Source organism: Fulmarus glacialis, unplaced genomic scaffold (assembly GCF_000690835.1).
Source record: "Fulmarus glacialis isolate BGI_N327 unplaced genomic scaffold, ASM69083v1 scaffold42874, whole genome shotgun sequence".
Classification (NCBI taxonomy): domain Eukaryota; kingdom Metazoa; phylum Chordata; class Aves; order Procellariiformes; family Procellariidae; genus Fulmarus; species Fulmarus glacialis.
This window is the reverse complement of record NW_009210680.1, coordinates 17894-40242: the sequence shown is the minus strand read 5'-3', so window position 1 is coordinate 40242 and position 22349 is coordinate 17894. Positions and strand designations below refer to the sequence as shown.

Here is a 22349-nt window from a genome sequence, read left to right as displayed (position 1 = left end):
GATGGAATAAACAACAAATTATAATGAATGAAAAAATCAAGAGTTACTCTGGGAAACTCCGTTTCAGGCAAAGGGAAGAAAAAATAACAATTCGAGGTCTGCACAAACGATTACCTTCGACAGAGGAAGGGAGAGTGCACAAACACGCCCGCCCTGCCACTGAGGGGTTTCTGCCCTCTGTCCAGGCCTAGCGGCCTTACTGCAGCCTGCAGTGCCTGGTTCTACACTCAAAGAGCCTAGAAAACAGCAGTGACTAAAAAGGTCGTGAACTGGTATTATTTTACGACTTCACTTCGTGTTTTTGACATTTTGCTGTGTTCTTGCACCGAGCGTGTGATGGCCTTGCTCTTCACCATTTCTTCATCAAGCGTGACCACCCGCCCGCGGGGTTGCACGTGGCTGCAGCCGCACGCCAAGCCGGGAAGGTGCCGCCCTGCCCCTGCCGCCTTCTGTCCTCCATGCTCCTCTCCTGCTCCCCTCGTCTCCTGCACGCGCTCTCACGGCAAAGGAGAAGAAGGAAGGCGGAGAAATGTGACTGGTCAGTGAGAGCAAAATGGAAAGGGACCGAGCAGACAGCGGGCAACTGATAACGCCAAGAGGGGAACACAGTGAGGGGAAAAAAGGACAAGTCAGTGGCAGAGTGAAAAAGGAGGGTGGGGTTGTGAGGAAGGCTTTGCTCCTAGCTTTTAAACACGACCTGGCACCATCATTCTTTACGCATCAGGAAAACAAAAAATTAGAGATTTTCTTACAGTTAAAATCTAATTTTATCTACTTTACTCCAGATACCAAGTTCTGTATTATCTGGCATGTTCCTGAGCACAAAATAGCTCATGACATTTCGTGCTGCTACAGGGTAACATGTTTGCAAGTCAATGAAGAAAAATCAGGTCACGCCGAGTAACCTGACAACTCAGAACAACCCCCTGAGCAGAAGGCAGGAGCCCAAGGATCGATGATAATCTGCCCAAAAGAGAGAGCAACACCGCGGAAAGAGCACGAGACAGGCAGAAGCAGGTGAAAACTCACCACTGGAGCAGTTGGGTCCTCCCCAGCCAGGCTCACACTGACAGGTGTTCGGAGCAATACAACGACCGTGGACACATTTATCAGCACAATGAGCTGTCAAAGAAGGAAATTTTAAAAGAATTAGAGAAGAACTCCTAGCACTAGGAAAAATACTCTAAACTCATTCCTAATCCAGATCTTTCATGTCTCCAATATCTTTTAAAAGCAAAATTAACATTAGTGTATTAATGTTTGATGGCATCTCTTCAAAATAAATTTTCTTACTTCATTCTCTTCTATTCCTCCTAAGTTTGAAGGCTCCAGCTAAAACCATGTTGGTGCTCCTCAAATACTTTTGCATTTAACAAAGAGAAAATTGTCCACATTTAATGAAAAAAGAGTCACAGTACGATATAGGTTGGAAACCCATCTGAACATGGTCCTGGGCAAGAGGCTCTAGGTGGCCCTGCCTGAGCAGGGAAGTTGGACAAGATGACTTCCACAGGTCCCTTCCAACCTCAACCATCCTGTGATTCTCTGAAGCAAACTCTCATGCCAAAAAAAAGAGGGGAACTTCTGCATGCATGAAAAGAGGGATTCTCTTGCAACTGCATGGATAAAATACGATTTGCAACACATCAGTATTTTAATATTGATTTTTCTGAATGGTTGCACAGTTCAAACGAAGCACAATAAAACAGTGATGATGATTAAGGTAAGGCACGACATATAAACCCTATGAATCGCTGCAACCTTTATTCTAAGTGCTAACCAGAGCTGCTTGAAATTTTTCTCATGATCTGCAAGCATGTGTTTCTACAGTTAAGGTTTACTTTGAAATAGAGCTTTTATTTGAAACTTTTAAGAAAAACGTGAAATGGCTTCGATACCCAGCACATGGATGTAACTGACTCAGAATACAATACACTGACGAGGAAGAATCTGCAATCAGCAACAGTTTGCTGGCATCATATTCATCACAAAATACCCTTAACTTTCCAAAATATCTACACTGTTATACTTTCCTTCTAGTTCGAACAACAATAAAACTTAAAAAATGTGCACAGGATGAGAATTTTCTTTGTACCAACATTTCCAGAGAAACTATGACAGGAATCTGATCAGTATACCAATGAATACAAGGTAAACGATGGGAAAAAGACAAAGTTGGTGTTTACAAGAAGTTTAATGGAACTACATGTGAATCATTTTGGTTCTGAATGGATTGAAAATGCTCTACAGTAATGAGGAAAAATACTTGCAAAATGTCCTAGTTTTTTCCTAATGAAACATGATGAAGCACGTTGGTCTTCTTTACATTTTGTGTGGCCAAGAAAAAGGAAAGCCACCCAGAGATCAATCATATGTATTATTAAAATCTTTGGTTATCTGGGATCCCAGCCATTAATTGCGTATTTTTACAGCCTTTAATTTTCATTCTCAACTTTTATTTCTAATAAGCTACTTTTCAGATGTGCACTAAAATGATCTTAATTAGAAATCAACAGGGAGAATATTCATTTTTAAATGTTAGATGATACAAGATATTAATACAAAGCTATTTCATTGTTCTCTATTAATTTATTATGAAACGAATGACTTTAAATAATACATCACAATTTTCCATTAGTCTTATAACTAGATATTAATTACTTGTATCTTTGAAGATTCTTGCCTAGTCTAAGCCTTGGGCACTGAAGCCCTCTCTAAACCAAATGTGTGAAAAATCTTACCAGTAAACCATCAGGCAACAGACGGTAGCTGTACACATACACGTCTCTCCATGTGCACGTTAGTGATACCAACATACTCAACCCAAATTCTTGAGCACTAAGGCTAAACATAATAAAGTGACATTCCATCGCACACTCTGTGAGGCAGATGGAAAAAAATACAAAAATTAAAATGTTTTAAGAAACTGGACCCAGTGAAAGGTACAGAAGAAGCTCTTTGAGTATCTCCTTGCACTGCCCCTCCCACCACGCTGAGCACATAGGTCCTTCCTAAAAACCCTATGTAACAGTACACACTACAGCGCTGTGCAAATACTCATCAATTACTTCCAATAATAAAACAGAGCTGTCTTACAACAAATGTACAACACATGAAACTTTGGGTCAGCGTGTTTACAATGCAGAGTCATCTTGCAAATTAGAGCTGTATTCTTTTCTTAGCCACAATAACATAAATCAACAGTAGTTTCTCTTCAGCCTCTGAAGTGGTGTTTCAGTTTTCCAGTAGTAGAACGTAAATCAAACGTAACTCTTCAAAACAGGCTACCACTACTAAGTCTCTATAGAAGTTATCTATACATAACAATGTCAGGAGTTTTGACAGCCAAAACTCTGCTGACTTTAATGACAAAGAAATATGGGATAAGGACCTCTGAAGGAAGTTGTATAATATAAATATTACTGCTTCCAAATAAATTCAGTTAAGATCAGTTAATTTTTTATATATATATATATATATGGCATACAAATACACAAATTACTTTGTTAAGAAGAGGTACCTGTAATTCTTTATTTTGAAAAAGCTAAACTAAAGCCAAGAATGTTTCAAAAAACATTCAAAATATACAAAAGAATTAAAGATATCCAGTATTTCCTTTTTCTTTTTTTTTTAAAGTTTCTTAATGCCCCAGAATATATCTCATCAGAGAATGATTTCCTTCTACACTCTGGATATACATAAAAGCCTACTTTGTAACCAAAAGAAATTATTCTCTAGACACCTTATGGGCTAACTGATTCTTGGCAACTGAATCCTAGTTAACATCCCTAAGAGACAGCATCTGCAAAAAAATTATTGCACTGAAGATAGGGATAAGACAACCAAAATTTATTAAATGACCTACAAAAAAGTGTAAGATGAGGACAACATGAAAAGCACTAGAACAAGCTGAAAAGACATGAATGACATCAGGGACAGAGAAACTATTTTCTCTTGGTTTTCTATGGAATTGTTGGAGATGATGTAAGAAAATACTTACGTGCAAGAGCAGATGGAAAACTTAACATGAAGTCTTTTTGATACTGAGCAGTGTAAGAAGCACCAAAAATTCACTGGCAGCAGTAAATTGCATAAGGCATATCTTCTTCTTTTGCAAGGGAAAAATCAATTATATGAAAAGCAATCAGCTTACTCTTGTGTATTTGCTTTTACATCTTATTTCCCCTTTTCTTCTGTGTCTTACTGTTTCCTTCAAAATCTTCTCTAAAATCTCGCCTTGTCCAACTTACAGGTCTATTTCAGCAGATTACATCCTTTTGTTTCCGTAAAAAACAAAAGGTATATTTGCTCTTTCTGATTATGGAGTATCAGCCAGCTTACAGTATCCATAAAATACCTGCTGCTGTGTGTGCAATTCCCTGTAGCAGCCCCTTCCGCACCACGGAGAGAGCTGCCCCGTCCCTGGGACACAAGACCACCAGGCTGCTTGAGCTCTGTTCCCACCTCAGTTGCAGGCGCTGGTACTTCTGCAACCAGCTGAGCAAACGTGCCCTGCGGAGGAAACTCCGTAACTTGCCGAATGAACATTCCCACATTCCCTGCTGAGGAAGCTCAGCAAAGTGGATCCACGTGAAAAGACATGTGTAACCCACTCAGGCCATCGCCACCATTATTACAGCAAGCTGAAAGCGATAAGAGGCAAGGGCTTGGCCAACACGCTCGCAGACCTTAGCACCCCAGCTTCGGGAGGGGGGCTCATACCAGGGGGTCTAAGCCAGTCATGCTAGAGGCACAGAATGTATAATACAATTTTAGGTCAAGTTGCCACTTTCAAACACTGATCACGTGTCTCGTACTGGTATCAACGAAGAGAGGGAGACGGTGCTCCAGCTCAAGAGAAAATTACAATTCAAATGCCTACTTACATGTTGACGGGCTCCAGCATACCCCCCGCCGTGCAAACACAGATTGCTCCTCCACTGCTACACCTACTTACAGTATTACAGCTGAGTGGAGTAACTCCTGTGCCTCATATGACTTCCGCTTCTGAACTAGAGCATATATGAAGAGTGAAACATTGTAAGACTTGAAATTTCTGAATGGCATTTTATGAATCTGCTTTCTTAAGAAAGTGACATGAAGTCACCATAGACAACACTTAGACAGCTGTGCATTGCATTATCTGATGTTAAAATAAGACACAGAAGGATTTCCAGTGATAAAATTTGAAAAAAGACATTTTTACCTTTAATGAAAGTTTATGCATGCATTTTAGGATCTGCTGCTTTTTCATTTTGAAAAGCCAGATGTAAATCAATTAACATAAACAAAGCTTGAAATATTTTGGCTGTAATTGTGCACGTAAGTAAGTGACCAGGAGAATAAATTATGGTTCCGCAATTAGACTTCCACCTTTTAAACAAATTAAACACATCATCAAATGAGCAGATACCTGAAATCACACCTGATTTCATGAGGTTTCATACCTGAAATCTATTAAATAAAATTCCTATCAACTTTAAGGAGGATTCATATTAGGAAGACTGGAGTAATATCTGAACTGGTCCTGCTTTTCAATTGTAAGTAGTTCTCCATATTATTTCTTTCAGATAAATGACTTCCAACAAAAGAAGTCATACTACATGCCTGATTGTGCTTCATGTTTAGCATTTCTGCTCATACCACTCTATCCTGACTTGGATACCTAGTCTTTGAAAAGAGCAAATTGAAGAAATATATCCATTTTAAAAAAAAAAAAAAAAAGCTTATTTAGCTGTTAAAGATTCCAAAATTTTGTGAATTAAATTTGAATGCAGAAACCATTTTAGACTGGAAACAGAAAAAAAAATCTTCTACATATTCCACAAGGTTTAACTTCAACTTCCTCAAAATTAACTAAAATAAGGTCCCTCAGCACTTATCGTGCAAAATAAAATTCAAGTATCTTTTAAACTACATTATAAATGTGTTTTTTCAAATCAAATCTTCACTTCCATACTATATGCTAGAACATATCCTTTGGTTAATCCTTTTTTCCTATGCTTGATGACTAGTTGCTGTTAAAGTGAGTGACATCCAGTTACGCATTAAGACAGATCGTTTACTTTCTATTTCATGTCTAGAGGAAATTCAACCGGCGTAATTCTCCTTTAACGTTCTTAGAAATGTGCTACACTGTCAGAAACTGTATGTGAACTTAATGTTCAAGCTACCAAAATGCTACTAGGATCAATCTACCTTCTGTATGTGTGTCAATCTGCAAGAAAGGCACCAGAAGACAACTTAAAGTGTTTGAATTCTTTCATTTCAGAAAAATGCTAAAAATTGAATGGACTTTGTAAATGCAAAAAAAATAAAATAGAAGATTGCACTTTTTGTAAAAACTTCTCAGTCTGTAGCTCAGCCTAGCATCCGTATGCCAAATCTCCTAGGGATTGCCACTGATATTAGGAGATAAGTGACAGTAAATTATTTGGAATAAATAAGAGACTAAGTCAATCACTGAAGCTGGTATGGACTTTCTAAAGCCAGGAGTAAGTTCCTCTATAGAACTTAACAGAATGGTTCTATCTTTGTATCTGCATATAAACTGCATTCAGATGACCTCAGAAAGTCCATTGGATCGAAACATTAATTACATGCACTGTAATTTTTAAGAGCAAAAATAAATAATCACCTGAGCTCCATTTAGCCTACTCTTCTGCAGAGATACTGGCAATAGTGAAGACAGAAATCAGAAATTTGCACATTATTCATATCCTTTATAAACAACAGGAGTTACATGAGGAGAGCACAAACCAGGGTAATACTGGAAATGCTAACAGATATCTTTATGCTTATAAAACAGGCCAAGTACTGACCCCAAATAATATTGGAATTAAAATTAAAATATAATTTTTTATGCACCTGAAGACAAACCCAAATGGCACTACTAATAAAACACAGGATAATTTTTCTATCCAGCATGACTGAACACTGCTTGCCATAGTAAACTCAATCTGCAAGAGAATGTATCTATTCTGGCCAAAAGTCATGCAAGAAAAATGTGTCTATTATAATATTTATTAACATCATTTAAAACTTCCCCAAGAGGTTCCCTGACAAGCTTCCAAGGGCTGCTGATGGAGGCTGACTTCTGACACCACTTTGTTGCTTACTAATAGTGATTAAATGCAGCATCATTTCAACAAACTCTGAAACATTGGAGAAATAGGTATCTAAGTTACTTAACAGACTTTTTTTTTAAACTTAGATGGCTACAGTGGGGTGGTCTCTTCCATAAAACTCTTAACAGATATCTACCTCTACTGCAACTGTCGTCTTCTTATCAATGGCATTAGTCAAAAGAAGAGGATGCTAAAATTCCGTATCAGAGTTTGGACAGTTTACAGTACAACAGTTATTCTTAATTTAGAGAAGAACAAACAAAACAAAAATTTCCATATGAGTGATAAAAAAGGCCTGTTTGTATACATTTTTTATATATATATATATATTCCACATATACATATATTCCATATATATATATACACACACCGAATCCAAAGACAAACCACAAAAGGAATTTTCACCAGAAAGTGAAAACATAACACAAGTTTCACCTATTGAAAGTTTTCAGAAACAAGTATGGAAGTTAAAGCCACAATTCCACAGAAATCTTGTATCCTAAGATGAATTTGAATTCATTCGTTCAGACTGGACTCCAAAAAAGTCAAAAAAACCCCACTTAAATTTCAGCCAGTGCTTTTCTCTGGCTGTTGGTCATTCTTTTCCTTTGCAAATACAACATTTACAGACTTTAGCAACATGAGGCTGGCGCATCCTTGCAAATCTTTATGCAGTGACAAATAATTCTCTTCGCACTATAGACAGTGAAGTGGCACTACCACTAGCAAGTACTACCTCTAGGGGAACAGTGACTTGTGAGTATTCACGCTGTAGATTCCTAATTATTATTTTAAAAAGGAAGTCACGAGATTTCAGTTCATCACCGTATGCACTGAAGTGTTGAGTCATACCAAAACCATCTACCAATAGAATTTTCTAATTGAGCTTTCTAAATTGAGAACTCAAATAAGGGAACAAACAAACAACAAAACGTCAACAGCACCAAAAATATTTTAGTCTTCTAGAAGGATCCTACAACCTCCACTAAGTTACAAATAATCCACACTGCACAGAAAATAAAACTACCCTAATGGAAATGCTGTGCATGTTGTGGAGCAGCACACCATAAAAGAACATATCTGCAACACTTCAAATGGCTTTGATTCTCTTCTATCTTCGTGTATAAAAAAGAGGGTAGGTGCACGTGTGTTTTTCAATGTGGTCGCCATTTTCTTGCAGAAAAAGATTTTGTGCTGGCTTTCTGCCAGTGATATTTCTGCTACGATGACATAGGAGAAGAGTCCTCCCCATATCGCTGTCTCTTATCATTTGATCTCAGCTGACAGCATCACACTTGACTTCCAGGTTAAACTGGATGACTAGTACTATCACAGTGTATGCAGGCGTCATCTACTCTAGTACGTACAAGTTCACTACGAAAAAAACTGGCTGAAACAATGGAAAGCATGAACTATTTGCCGCTTTCTATTAACTACTGAACTCCTCCTTTGCCCTGAATCCTCAGCTCCCGTTGAAGATCATGAGGACTGAAGGTCTCTCAATGCCTTCCAGGGTCAACCGTTACAGAATCAAATAAATGCAAAGTTAGCTCCAGTGAAGGATCTTTATTTTTACATAATTTGAAGTCTGAGGCATTCCAAAATTGCTTCAAAAGTCAGAGCAGATATGTCCTGAATATCAGCATTTGGCATTTTTTTATGTAATAACAATAAAAAACTAGTACATCCAATCCGATCTGAATTTACTAGGTTCTGAGTATTCCTATGTTGATATGGAATGAATTTATTACCTATACTATAGCTATGTAAAAGCTGTAGTCACATAAAAGACTCATCATCACACTTCTCACGTGATCAAACTGTTATATACTTCAAAAAGTATACTACTTAATCAAAAAATTAAATATGATCATTCATATATGCTGATAATAGCCAAATGTAGTTAGAAATTGGTTCTTCTAAGTCTAATACATACACATTAAAAACAAAAAGGTTTAAAAAATTGCCAATCTGATAGAACCATTCTTTTAAAAAGTTGTTTTTTAAAAATATCATTTTGACCTTGCTTTTTCCTGTGCAGAAAACACTTTAAATCAAAGATCTTACTGCTGCGTTTTCAAATTCCAGGAAGTGCTGTAAAACAAAAATATAAATGAGGATAGTGTGATGTGTTGTTGCATTCACAGTGTATAATTTTCCAGAGATACAAATAAATCCTGTTGATCACTTCCAGTATGCACCTCACAACACGCAGAAAGGCACAAATTAAGAAACTATTTTGCATTTGTATTGAATAAATAAATTTAACATACATACTGATATTGATTTTCAGATTTTCGTTTATCAGTAAAGACCAAAGACTTATCCACTGCGCTGCCATCTCCTAAACTAGGCTGCAAAATCCAGTGGCAATGACAAATCTCTTGTTATCTGTTACTTCACAGAACGTTTTCCTGGACAAGCTTCTCCATACCTTGAGTGCTATGCTTCACCACTGTCATTATAGCTGTAAGGCAGACAATAAAGCAATGGACGTATCTCCTTTTTTCTCATTCTCAGTTGAGAAAAAACGACCGGGCAAAGCAGTGTGCCTTAGAGAGTCAGGCAGAAAACGTGCTGTTACAGAGCCAGCCTTTCACACGTGCCTCAGTCCAGGTCCCACTCCGGGGCGGTGGGAGCGTGCCAGCAGGCTCCCCGTGCAGACCAGCCAGGTCAGGGTTGTCTTGGGGACATGACGCAGAGCTTCACACGAGAGGAGCCCAAGCAGCCGCCAAAACAGCTCACACGCTGTGGCGTTCCCAGTAAGCCAGGCTTTTCACTTTTTTCTCTTGGCAAGGCTTGCCAATCGGTTGCCTCTTCAGAAACTGGGCGGCAAGCCCAAGGGTAGCCCCTGCAGTCCAGAGGCTCCAGCCCTTCGCCAGTCTGCTCTTACAGGGCCCCGCATTTCCAAAAAAAATTAAACTATACCATCTCAGTCCCTCTGACATTGTTCATTAAGGTTCTGCAGGTTTTTTAAATCTCATTATTAGAAGATCTGAAGCATAACCATGGAATGGATATGGCTGTTTTCCACTATAATGCATGCCCTTTCTGACCCCTAAAATTAATAGAAGTATATGCACAGGTCAACATCGCAAATGACGTTACAGACAAAAGATTGCCCCTGATGAGCTCAGATTTTCAAGGAGATGAAAGAGATTTTGTTCCCTGACTTCTGGAAAACTTACCTTTGCAGTCCGTGCTGCGCATGTGCATTCACAGAGACAAATAATTTCAAATACTATTGAATTAATTTCATTTTTAGCCCTACACATTTGCCCGTCTCCAAGGATATGCTACCCTTCACAATTGCTTACCTATCACAAGTTCCCTGTTGTCAGTTCTGCCAACACGAGCATCTAGCTACCCAACCCACTGTATGCCTTTGAACAACCCCATATTAAACTATTAACCATACACGTCCAGGGCTCTGGATTAACACCTCCTCTATTTTCATTCTGCCTTCTACTATGCTCTTGAATGAATACCATTTTAAGAATCAGACCTTCCTAGGTCTGCACAAGGCCGTACGAGAGAGAGAAAGAGAGCTGAGCCAAGGCCACTGCCAAGGTCTGGACACAGCTCGTCCCTCTTTAGACTTAGGAAGATGTGGAGACAGGGGCTTACGCCACTGGAAAAGGCGGTGCTGCCACCTTCAAACAGTTGTTACAGATCTCTATATCTGCAAGAGAGGTTAAGCATGGGGATCAACCAGGGCCCACGCTAAGGCGAAAAACCTTGCACTTCCCTTCTGGTTTTGAACCTCGTATTTATTTACTGCCTTGGAAAATGCACTGATACTTGTGCTGTGCATCTTCCATATGATCATTAGTTAGAATCACATCAAGGCTGGTTACTTGGACACCAGAGACCCAATTATCCTGTCATTTGCATATGCACAACACCTACTGACTTCAACGAGAGCTGTACGTGCACCACTGATGAATAACTGAGCCCCCATAACTCAGCTTCCAGTCGCCCATCAAAGGGGCGTCAAACCAGCATTATGATAAACATGGAATTTCAAAGCAAAAAGAAGATAAACTTACGGACACACATTTCCCTGCTTTCATAAAATCCAGGGCAGCACTGGGATTTACGCCTGTACATTGTTTTTTCACCATGTCTGTAGGCAGTACGGTAACTGATCCTAAAGAAAAGAATGAATGGTTATTACATACAATTCATGGTTCAGGAACAAAACAATATATATTCTTACACATTTTAAAAAACATTCAGGTGTCAGTAAGAGGAGAGGAAAAAACCTCGAAGAGATCTTGATTTATCTGTTGCTGAGTTCAACAGTCCTAGTGGTTCCCCAATAAGGCTCATGTCCGTGGGTGGCCAGACAGCAGGGAAAGAAGTTAAGGATTTTGGCTACTTAACTAATATGCAAACCAGAGCATCGCTGCCTTTGCCATTAGCATCCCCTATGGAGGCTAACGGCTGGCAATACATATCAGTTTGCTTGATCATTCCACCTATCAGTTTCAAAGGCAACTTCTGAGGATCATCCTCCCAAGGGTGAGTCAGTTTTCTAGGGGCAGAGATGTCGTGAGAAGAGAAGTTCTGGTTAAGGCAAGAGACAGGAGGGCTCAAGGGACAGCGGGGACCTCCTGGGCAGCCGGCAGCACTGCACGCCTCTCGCCAGGGGCGTGGCTGCATTTTGCCGAACGCAGCCCTGCAGGGCAGTGGTGAGCAGCACGCAGAGCAATCAGCACATAAACCCGTCAAGAACTGCAGAAAATACAGCTTCCTTCTGACACGAGCAAGTAGTATTTATCAGAAGCGGGCTCTCCCACTGCTCTCTCCTCTCTGCTCCTCACCGTGTCCGTAAATCTCCCCCCGCTGGCTCTCCTGGCTGCTGACCACATATTCCACCAAGCAGTAAACACATCCCCAGAACACCTGAGACAGTCTGAACTCCCAGCAAAGAACATCTCGTATATAAATGGTGTCATAGGTAAACAAAGTGTAATCTCTTTGAACTCAGTACCTGCTTTTATGTACTATCCATACTGATCTGCCCCCTCCAGCTGCTGTGCCCCAGGGAGACTTTCCCACTGCTGGTTCATACTTATGGGCATATTCCTCTGAGGAAAACGCTTTTTACAGGTGTCACCAGTTTTTAATCACTCACTCCTTGATTACTTTCTCCAAGCACAAGGAGTTTCCTTTAACAAATCTTTTCCTTTTCCTTTCAAGTAGCATACACTTTCCCCAGAACATAAGGCTGCAAGCAGCAAGGGGTCTCTCATGACATTTCTGAACAAATACACCTCGCAGGGTCTGGGGAATTTGATTTAGTGCATTGCACACTTTTTCCCAACCTGTTCGTTTTCTGTTAGCACTCCATGGGATGATACACCCCAGCTTGCTAATAAAACATATGTGACATTGCGTGGACAAGCATTTTCCAATTGACAGAGACCATAGCAGTTAGACAGACTAGTCACTATAGCTAAAATATCCTACATATCATGCTTGATTTTGACAGACACAAAATCTTTACAAATATCTACAATATCAGCAGTTTGACAATATTAACAATTATACATCACCTGTGTCGTGTGCACTTAAACCAGTTTAGGATGTCAGTACAACTGGTGTAATAAACTTGATCAAAAGGATGTGGATATGACTCTTGCACTGTAACTGAGTAACTGGGGAGAGAGAGAGAAAGCAAATAGATTATCAAGCAAGTCCTTTATAGTTCAGTCTGATTTAAGCACGTCTTTTACAGAGTCCTGGTATAGGAAGGAATAAATATAACAGAATACTCATGTGCAACAAAAACTCACAGAAAGCTCAAGTAAAACATGAACCAGCTAACTTTATAGAACAGAAGATATCAATTGAAAGGTTTTTTCTTCCACTGCGCAAACAAAAATACATATGTGGAGAGCTATCGTGTCTTTACTGTGTAATATATTTGATGAAATAGTACTACCAGGCATTTAAAGGTAAGTAATGTAAGCCTTAATCTAAAAAAACAAAACACCTGTGTCTCAAATGAGCAGCAAATTGAAATAGTGTGTTCTCCTGTGGCAATAAACTTACTAACATCACTGGATAGCTGAAAAACTAGTTAAGAGCCAGAAAATGAGATTTCGTCTGTTATCATACAGAATAGAAAAATCTCACTGGATTTTCTGAGAAATTTATTTTAAAAACTGTAGCTGTATCCACAGCAAAACATCTTCTTCGGTAATGGAAAGGTCTGCCAGTGTATTTAGATACTAAGTGGGTGTTAGCACAGAAATACACCAAAGTAATAATTACTGAAAAATGATATAACAATTATGCCATCAAACAGTCTATTCAGCAATCAGAAATTATAAAATATTAAAGCCCATACCTTATCTTGTTTACCAGCTAATTTTTAACAGAGAACCTTTTTTTTTTTTCCCCCCAGAAATACTGTACTGAAGTCCTATTATTATTGTCTGCCAAATTATAAGCGCAGTGTCCCAGAAATAAGTCTACACTCTGAAGTCCAGAGCCTCCCAAGCTGTCAGTGGGACAAGAGGAACAGAGCCCTGTTGCAAAAGGGAAAAATATTGAATCATCCTAGAGAACTCTTCAGCAGGCTGTTTGTGCTGGCAGTCAGTCAGTCCTTGATTGCGCAAGTGGGTTAGAAAATATGGGAATGCATGGCAAGTTCCTGCAGTAGGACTAATTCCCAGGACCAGCCAAAACACTTACTAAGTATGTAGCCTGTCCAGCTTTCACTCACTTTCACGCACGCCCTCTTTGACCTCTTAGCGCCTACTGCAGGGTAAGAGCCGCAATCTCCTCCTCCTACTGTCATCACCTATACTGAGGGAAAACACATCCAGATCCACTTACTTTAACTGCCCAGAACTTACTCCCTGTTTTTCCTACGTCCATACGAAGGCAGGCAACCCTAATCCATCCAGCTGTCCGACCTAGCCCAACAAAACGCTGGTGGGGTGCCAACGCTTTTGCTTGAGGCTCTGCGCTCGTTGTTGCAGGCAGGGCATGCTCTACCCCTTCTTGCTGTGATCGCGGTTCATTTGTAAAGACCGTTTTATTACTGGCTGGGGTAGATTTATTTAAAGCAGATAGCAATGCCAGTGACAGCAGCAGTAAAGAGAGCTTGTATCTGGGGTTGTACTCTTTCATACTTACGTACCTGCTCTGGGCAACAGCGTGAATATTTCGGTAAGTTTACTTGGAGTTCCTCCCCATTTCTGAGACTCAGCAGAAGAAGGAAAAAAGTTCATGCAACAAAATGGGCACGCTTGGTAGATATATGTTTCTTTCTGCAGACTTCGATTAGTTTGTTTTAAAATACATTATGCAATGTAAATAGTTATATTTGGGGGGTTTTCCCATTTTGCTTTCGCTACGTTGTAGCTTCCCTCAAAACCACTTTTATTTATAAAAACAGTAAACAAATCATACACAATATAGAGCAGTATCCAGTAACATCGTAGACACGTGCCTGAATACTGTAAACAGGTATTTAGTATGGTAACTACTTCATATACACATTGTTGTATAAGCCAAATTGTACACAACGCTAGGGGCAGAGACTCCAAATGCTTCACATGAAGCTCAGATAAATTCCTGGGGAAAGTCCTGAAGTGAATTTTTTTTTAATATAGAGACTTTATAAAAAAGTAAATACAAGTTTCAACTTTCTTTGTAAAGATTCAGCCATAACAATCGCAAATAACTGTCCAGTGGCTTAGCAGCACTCCCAGAGATTAAACATAAAACACTGTTTCCTTAAATGCAGGAAATACTGAAGTCCTCAAGTGAACAGTAAGACTGTCTCAGGGACTAGTTGATCAATCACAGGCGTAATAATAATAACGAGACCATAAGGCTTGGTTTCACTGCTATAACCTTTACACACAAAAAGAAGTACAGCAAATGCTTGTGGCTCAACCTCTCCTACCCATTGTGGCGTTCTCCTTGCAATTAACGTGAAACTGGCTGAACGAACAGACCAACTAAACTGATTAACTTCTTTCTGTATGTTATAAATTTCTGAACCTCATCAGAAAAATTAAACAACAAATCTTAATTCAGATTCTGTGAATGTTGAATAGGAAAGAATCAGCATAATCAAATTTGGCCAAACTCCAGTATGGTTAATTATGTTTTGCATATATAAAAGCTTCTTTTCACTTAAATTGAAAAAAGCCGATTTTATTCACTTCTTGTACCCAGATGGTTGTGTAACATTGCTGGTGTCACTGTAGCGTTTTTTGCATCCTAACCCCTACTGCAAAGATGACTGCATTTCAGCCCAGTGTGAAATTGTCTTTTACTTATCCATGAACTTACCTTGCCCATGCAGTAATGCGAAATTTTTTTCCCAGTTCATTAATGAACTAAAAGCTTTAAATCATTTAAAATGTATCAAGTAAAACAAAAGAAAATTATTACAATCGGAATTTGTGTCATGTATTTTCCAGAAGAAAGTATTACCTTTCCCAGTGGCTACACACATTGGGGTCTTCCAGATTCAAAGATAAAGTTGTCCCCATCCAATGGTACAGGAGTATGACAGGGAAGCCAAAAAAGGAGTTCAAATGAAGAACCATCTTTCCAAAAAGGTGGCTGTTAGAACAAGTATTTATAATGCATTAACAATATTATACAAACGATAAAGGAGCTAAAACTATTGCCCCATATATAATCAATATATATGATATAAAGCAACAGGTACTTCAAGAAACACACACTGCCTGCAACAATATCATGCCCGTTTTGGAAGAAGAATCCAAATGGAGTAGTTTCACACAAGTGGCAGGGCGGTCAGCTGGTCAGCAAACCACATTTTAGAGGTCCCAATGTCCCGTTTAATTGCAGGCAGGCAGGCTCAGTCTGTTTAGTGATGGTTTGTCCACACCAGCTTTCCATTGCTAACAGACAGCCTCACATGTTATCCTGCATTGTTACTTCTCTTTAAAGTTGAATTCCCAATATAACTTGCAAAAATAGCCCCTCCTCTGCCAGTCGTACAATTCCCAAATAGAATAAGCATTCTGCTCATAAAAAAGTTATTGTAATAACATAAAAATCTAAAAGATTATCCTAACACTTTGACTAGATCTATCTTTGTTTTCAAGCAAATTATTTTATGAAATGAAACATTTTTAATCCAACTTGCCATTAATCCACAAATGCCAGAATGAATGCTGGTAATAGGTAATTTGTAATGACTTAAACTACTATATTTCCCTTTTAGTGAACATTTGACCTTATATCCTCATTTTCACACAAATTTTAACATTATGTGGCTGCAGAGATCACCAAAAAAAAAAGAGATCATTGAGTCTAATCTGTAGTATAATAAGAAAATAATTTCTAATAAATATGTTTGTTTTGAAATCATACAAATATTTTTAACAAAGTAAATTAATCAGAAATAGGAATTTCTTGCTTTAAATATTACGGAACAGAATAAAGCAAACTACACCAGTAACTTTATTTTAAGAGAAAAAAGTCCACTGGGCCATGAAAAAAAAAAAACCCAAGAGACTAAATACTCTTACTTTACAATACCTTCTTCAGAAGTCAACGTAAAGAAGCTCACAAAAAAGAAACTATTATATTTAAGATATCTGAGGATACAGAGATGATCCCATTTTGCTCAATCCCTCTTGAAAAATCAGGGCTGCTGAAAGACACTCTATGACCTGTAACTGTTTCCCTGCATGCACACTGCATAGCAGAGTAGTCAATGTGCAGTTGTTTAGAAAGCAGTAAAAGCAGCTGTATTTTCAGCTAATAATTTCAACAAAGTGGTGATCTTCCTCATTGAAAATGGTCACTTTGATTATGCAGACTGTAAACTGTATTTCCTTTTTTTCTTTTATTCTCAACTTCAGTAACTTTCCTCTTGGATACATTTAACAAAATTTAAAATAAAAAAAAAACATTTGCATGAACCCCCTAGTGTAAAACTTGATTGCATTCCAGATCTTTTGCTTAATTATTAAGGAAAATCAAAACAGAAAATCAGTACAACTGATTAGCATTGCTAAAGTGTTTATATTAGCAATAAAAAATGTAGATGACTCATTTAACTCTTGCTGTCTACAGTTTGCACTGAGACACCCTGTTCAGAGATTCACTTTCCTTATTATATATTGCTTAAATTATCTCACCCAATAATGCATCAGCATCTTCACGATCTACATATACATAGTACCTGTGGTTTAAGTACTGAAAATGCTCATGTTGGAGAACGCCTTCTCTATGCAAATTAGTGATTAGTAGATGTATGAGGCAGTAAATAACTCGTGCTAAAACAGAAAGCTCCTCTGACCTCCTACAACATATTGTATGATTTATGTTCCTGAGCCGTAAACAGGAATTTTGCTACCAGGCGTCGAGCTTTCTGTTGTGAGTAGCACCGTTGACCTCCATGAAAAAGAACTTCAAGGAGGCAAATGGTTGTTCCCAAAATGCTCTCCCATATCCAGCAACACGTTGGCATGTACGGGGTGGGGATGTGGGGGGAAACGTTTTTCAAACTTCGTATGGGAGTTAGCAAAATACGTTTTCCAATCATTTTGATTGTTAACCAGCACGTAGGAGTCTCAATGCAGGTGAACTGCACCGAGACTGACCACACAACAAAATTAACCTAGCCTATGGCGTTTCACTGCCGGGTCTTTCTTCTGCTGAATACATGACAGAACACGTATGTTTCAACAGAACACCAAAATCTTATTGACCCTTAGCATTTTTTATTCTATTTGAGGCAAAAACTTTAGTTGACAAAGCTGCACCTTTACTCTCATTTGGGCAGGATCTTTAAGGCAGGTCCTGTGCAATATGAGGTCTGCTTAGCTCGGAGACTTCTCTGTGTCCCTGGATTTTAATACAGGCCCATGGTTTAAAAATGTTAACAGGAAAGCAATGCAGCTGCATGAAGCAACCGCAGACTACTCCCCTAAGTTTCTGTAATCTAATTAAGGAAATTTAGCTCATTATACGTTTATTATGTCAAAGGAAGATATTAATAGTCATCAATAATAGTCATATTAAAAAATTAATCTGATCATCCCAAGGCATATTATAACTACTAACAAGCTCATTTTAAAATGGTGTAACAGGTGTACAGGTAACCCAAAAATATACTCTCATAAATTACAGGTACTCCCCTAAAATACATTTTAGTGTCAGCAACTACACGAACTACGTTCGTCTCGCTAGTAAGCAGATGAAAAAGCCTGCATGTGCACCATATAAACACAGACAGTTAACCATTACTACCCGTCATCTGAGATTTGAAGGCACTTTCTCTGCCACTACCAACTGTGCTGACAGTTTTGCACACGTTTTGCTTTCGTTTGGGTTCTTTTCCTACAGAGTTCAGGATCAAAACCAGAGAAAAAAAAAGATAACTAAAAATGGGAAAAAAATGCATCTCCTCTATGTAGTGAAAACTGAGACACAATTACAAATTAATCTCTCCACCCACCCAGAGCAGAGCCACAAGCAAAACTCAGGGCACATAGGTCTCCCTTAGATTTGTCATAACAAAAGGTAAATAAATAAGAGTGGAACTGGGGGAGCAAGGGAAGGTAAAACAATGCAAAACGTAAAAGAAATGAAGGTTGCTCAAGGCTGCGAACAAGTATTTTTTGGTCAGCAAAATCAAGCGCTGCCAGTGAATTAAACAGGATTAGAACTGCATGAGCAACAGAACAGCACGATGCAGTTGCTAACATGACATAATGGACCCAAGACCAAGGGAAATGCTGATGTAGCTTTCTCATTACTGTTGCAAAAGCATTTTTACCACTGCAACATAAAAAATGCAGCAGGAACATGCCATTTAGTTAGAAGACAAACTTCAGATTAGTAAGAGCTTTTCGTACTCTGTCATGGTATCTCTAAGGTTTTACAACACTCATTTCTGCTTTTCTGCAGTGATATGGCACAGGTATGTCAAACTGTTCTCCAGGCTGTAATGCCATGGGCTGTTCTTAATTACACTTACATTGCATTAACCTGCATGTACAGCAAATGCTATTCTAAAAAATCTTCATTCCGTCCATCATAGTTAAATTTTCAGTCTGAATTGTAAACCACGCAATCATTACTGCAGAGTCCCTTGCTAGTGCCTCTGCCCTCACACTCTCCAGAGCACGACAAAGCCAGCACCCCGTAACAGACCTGGTGACTGCTACCCGCAACTGGAAACTACAGCTCTGGATGAGATAAAGATTTTCTGGTAAAGAATTGTTTGGTCCTTCACTTCCTACATAGTGTTTTTCACAACATTATACTCTCCTCAATCCTGAGGTTCAGCTTCTCTACCAGGGGCACAATTTGTTTATAAAATCATCTCTTACACTACCAATGTCAGGCAAAGCAAAATTTGAACCTGACCTAATCTTGTCAATGATGATTAGTCCTGTGTTAACTTCTGTGAAAAAAACTGATTGCTTTTATTGATTACATCAGAGAATTAATGGGTGAAGAGCAGAAGGCATTTTTCCTTCGGAAATCAGTAAATCAGTTTGATGCTGTGTCACATGAAACCTCACTCAAACATCAAATATGAATTAACCTGAATAGCAGCATAATCACACAGACCCTAGGCGGGCTGAAGACGAACAATCACAACAAATGTAAATAAAGTGACTGGTCTTTTCTCGAATCCTCAAAAATGCATCACTCCGAAGGCAGCATCGCCAGTTAGGGGAGCTCAGAAGAGACCGACATGCAACCCACCTGGCAAGGCTGAGATTCTGCTTGACAGAAAATGTGTGGCTGAGATTCTGCTTGACAGAAAATGTGGACACTTAATATGACAGTTTGCTGAACGATAACCCAATAGTGCCGCAGATTGAATGACCCTTTCACACCCCCCATGATCAGAGACTACAAGGGCTCCTCTTAACGCAGCTTAATCAAATCTGACCCTCTTCACTCATGTTTCTTTACTTTCAAACCTCACTGCTCATCCGAATGTGTGCTGACTGACAGGTATTGCCTTAGCCATGCACTCACTGACAACCTGGCCCTGCTGGATGAATTTGCTAAATATATGACTAGCCATAAACCATACTAACCTGATCATTGAGCCCTCCTTCAAAACACAGTATTAATTTCCTTATTTCATACCCTAGCACACAAAAGTAATAGCCCCTCCAGTTTTCCTCTTCACACGTTTACCCTCCTGCAAGCTTTTTCACTCCCGAGGTCCCTCTGGGGGTGGTAGCCATTTATGCCAATTAAGACAAGTTTAGGCCTACAAGCCAATGCAGGTGCATCCCGGGTTTCCCTTCTCAAATGCTAGCAGGTCTTGCACGAAAAAGAGAGTACCCCTAAGTCACTCAAGAACAGTTACACCGCAGACAAAGTCTCAAGTTTGAGTTAGTATCTAAGATTAAAAGTGAAACAAACTGACACATTTGAAGAGTCCAAAGGTGTTTAAGATGGACTAAGCGCATGAAATGAAAATAAAATTAATGTAGACTGGTACCTGAAGAATAACCAACTCAGAGGCTGAGTGTGCTGGAGTAAGTCTCCTTTATGAGGAAAATATGCTGCTACTTTTTTCAAGTGCCATGTTATTAAGAAAAATAAATCATTCATGAATTGCCATTTTTCTTCAGTTAATAGATTAGCTCATTTTTATTTTTCTGTCTCTCTTTAATTATCAGAGGTTTCTAGGAAAATGAGGTTTATGTAATCACAATGTTTGTGTACGTGTTCTGGCCACATGCCCAATAACTTCCAAATCCATTGGTTACTTAAGCTGGAATTAACAGAAATGAAGTAGTCTTGAATTGTCAAGTTCCAGAGAACCCACTGATAACTCACAAGTCTGGAGGAGACCAGGTTTTATTTGCCCATAAGTCATGGAAATACCTGTTCTGAAAGCTATGGCATCACGATCCTTTAAGTAATGTTACCATTTCATAGGCTGCATATCTGTACCATTCCTTCCAAATATAAATGCAATAATACATGATCTGATCTTGAATAACAAAGAGCACCTGTTAAACTGTATTTTGGATTAGGCACCTCCTACTTAAACACAAAAACTTCCAGGTGGAAGCCTGGAGAGGTTGGGATCTGTCACACCGCACATTGTTTTATAAGTATCAAACAATCTCTTGGACTGCAATTATAAGGACAATTCCGTTTCCAGAATGAAATAAGGTAATTACAAACACTGGAGGAAACAGAAATCTTTAACTCTCGGCAAACATCTAGCCTTTTACTAGCAATGCCACCCAGTGCCACAGCAGGGTCCCTCCATAGCACTGCATGCCCCAGCATCACGCTGCAGTACAGACCCAAGAGCAGAGCGCTATTCCATTACCAGCATAAACTCGGTCCTCGAGGACTCCATATTTCCCTGCAAGTCATTCAGCAGTATCTTTTACAAGATTTGTTCTTACTGTAAAAGATCGGACAAGAGTTTCCCCAGGATCTTCTGGCCTCTTGAAAAGCAAGACTCTTTTTGGCCACCAACTTCACTTACTGCCATGCAACACTCTTACCATACAGTGAGAGCCTCCATATCCGCTAAGCTGACAGGGATGATATATCCATTTATCAGTCCTCTTCTCCCTCAAATCAGTATTAAAAGGAGAGGGAAAGAAAGTTCAGTGGAAGTCAAGTTTGCACGAGGCAAGGAGGCGTAGTAAAGACAAATGCCAGCATGCCAGATCCTTTGCAGATGGACTCATTATTATTCCTGTGAGGCAGGCTGCCAAACATCACAAGCATGGGGTCACTTCACTGTAGCTGTCATTGTCCACTAAATCACAGCACTGCTCACATTAAAAGATTTTTTTTTCAGGCAGATAACAAGTAGAGGTCTTGAACACGCAAACCTGTCATCGTTAAGGCTACCTACAGCACATGGTACTGTATGTTTAAAGATTATTCACACGGGAAGTCGACAGGATGAACTGTTAACAAAAATCTTTTGGCTAAATGTGCCATCCGGTTGTTTTCCACCCAGATGAAAAGTTACCAAATAAAGACAGTTAAAGCTGTCTAGAATCCAAACCAAAGTATCTGAAAAGCACGCTTTCAGAAGATGAAATGGCAGCTAGAACATAAACCCCAATATACTTCTTTTATACAAGACATTTCAAGAGAACCATATAAAACTATGTCAGGTAAGTATGCTTATTATCTATTTCTGGTCTGGGTATCAGTGGGCAATAATTTACTGCTTTAATTTCAGGCTCTCATTGCAGTAAA

At 39.1% G+C, this 22349-nt stretch overlaps 1 protein-coding gene across 2 annotated transcripts in view; it reads right to left on the bottom strand.

The window, feature by feature from the left end:
* The window catches only part of MEGF10 (multiple EGF-like-domains 10), a 77382-nt gene extending 61676 nt beyond the window's left edge, over positions 1–15706 (bottom strand). Inside the window, exons 1-4 of one of the 2 annotated variants that reach the window (XM_009577242.1) lie at positions 15591–15706; positions 12689–12790; positions 11177–11277; positions 1030–1122 (exon numbers count right to left, since the gene is read on the bottom strand). In XM_009577242.1, coding sequence (XP_009575537.1) covers positions 1030–1122; positions 11177–11277; positions 12689–12790; positions 15591–15706 — 412 coding nt within the window. The remainder of the gene's footprint in view (positions 1–1029; positions 1123–11176; positions 11278–12688; positions 12791–15590) is intronic. The other variant, XM_009577243.1, reaches the window with a different exon arrangement.
* Between the last annotated feature and the right edge of the window lie 6643 nt (positions 15707–22349).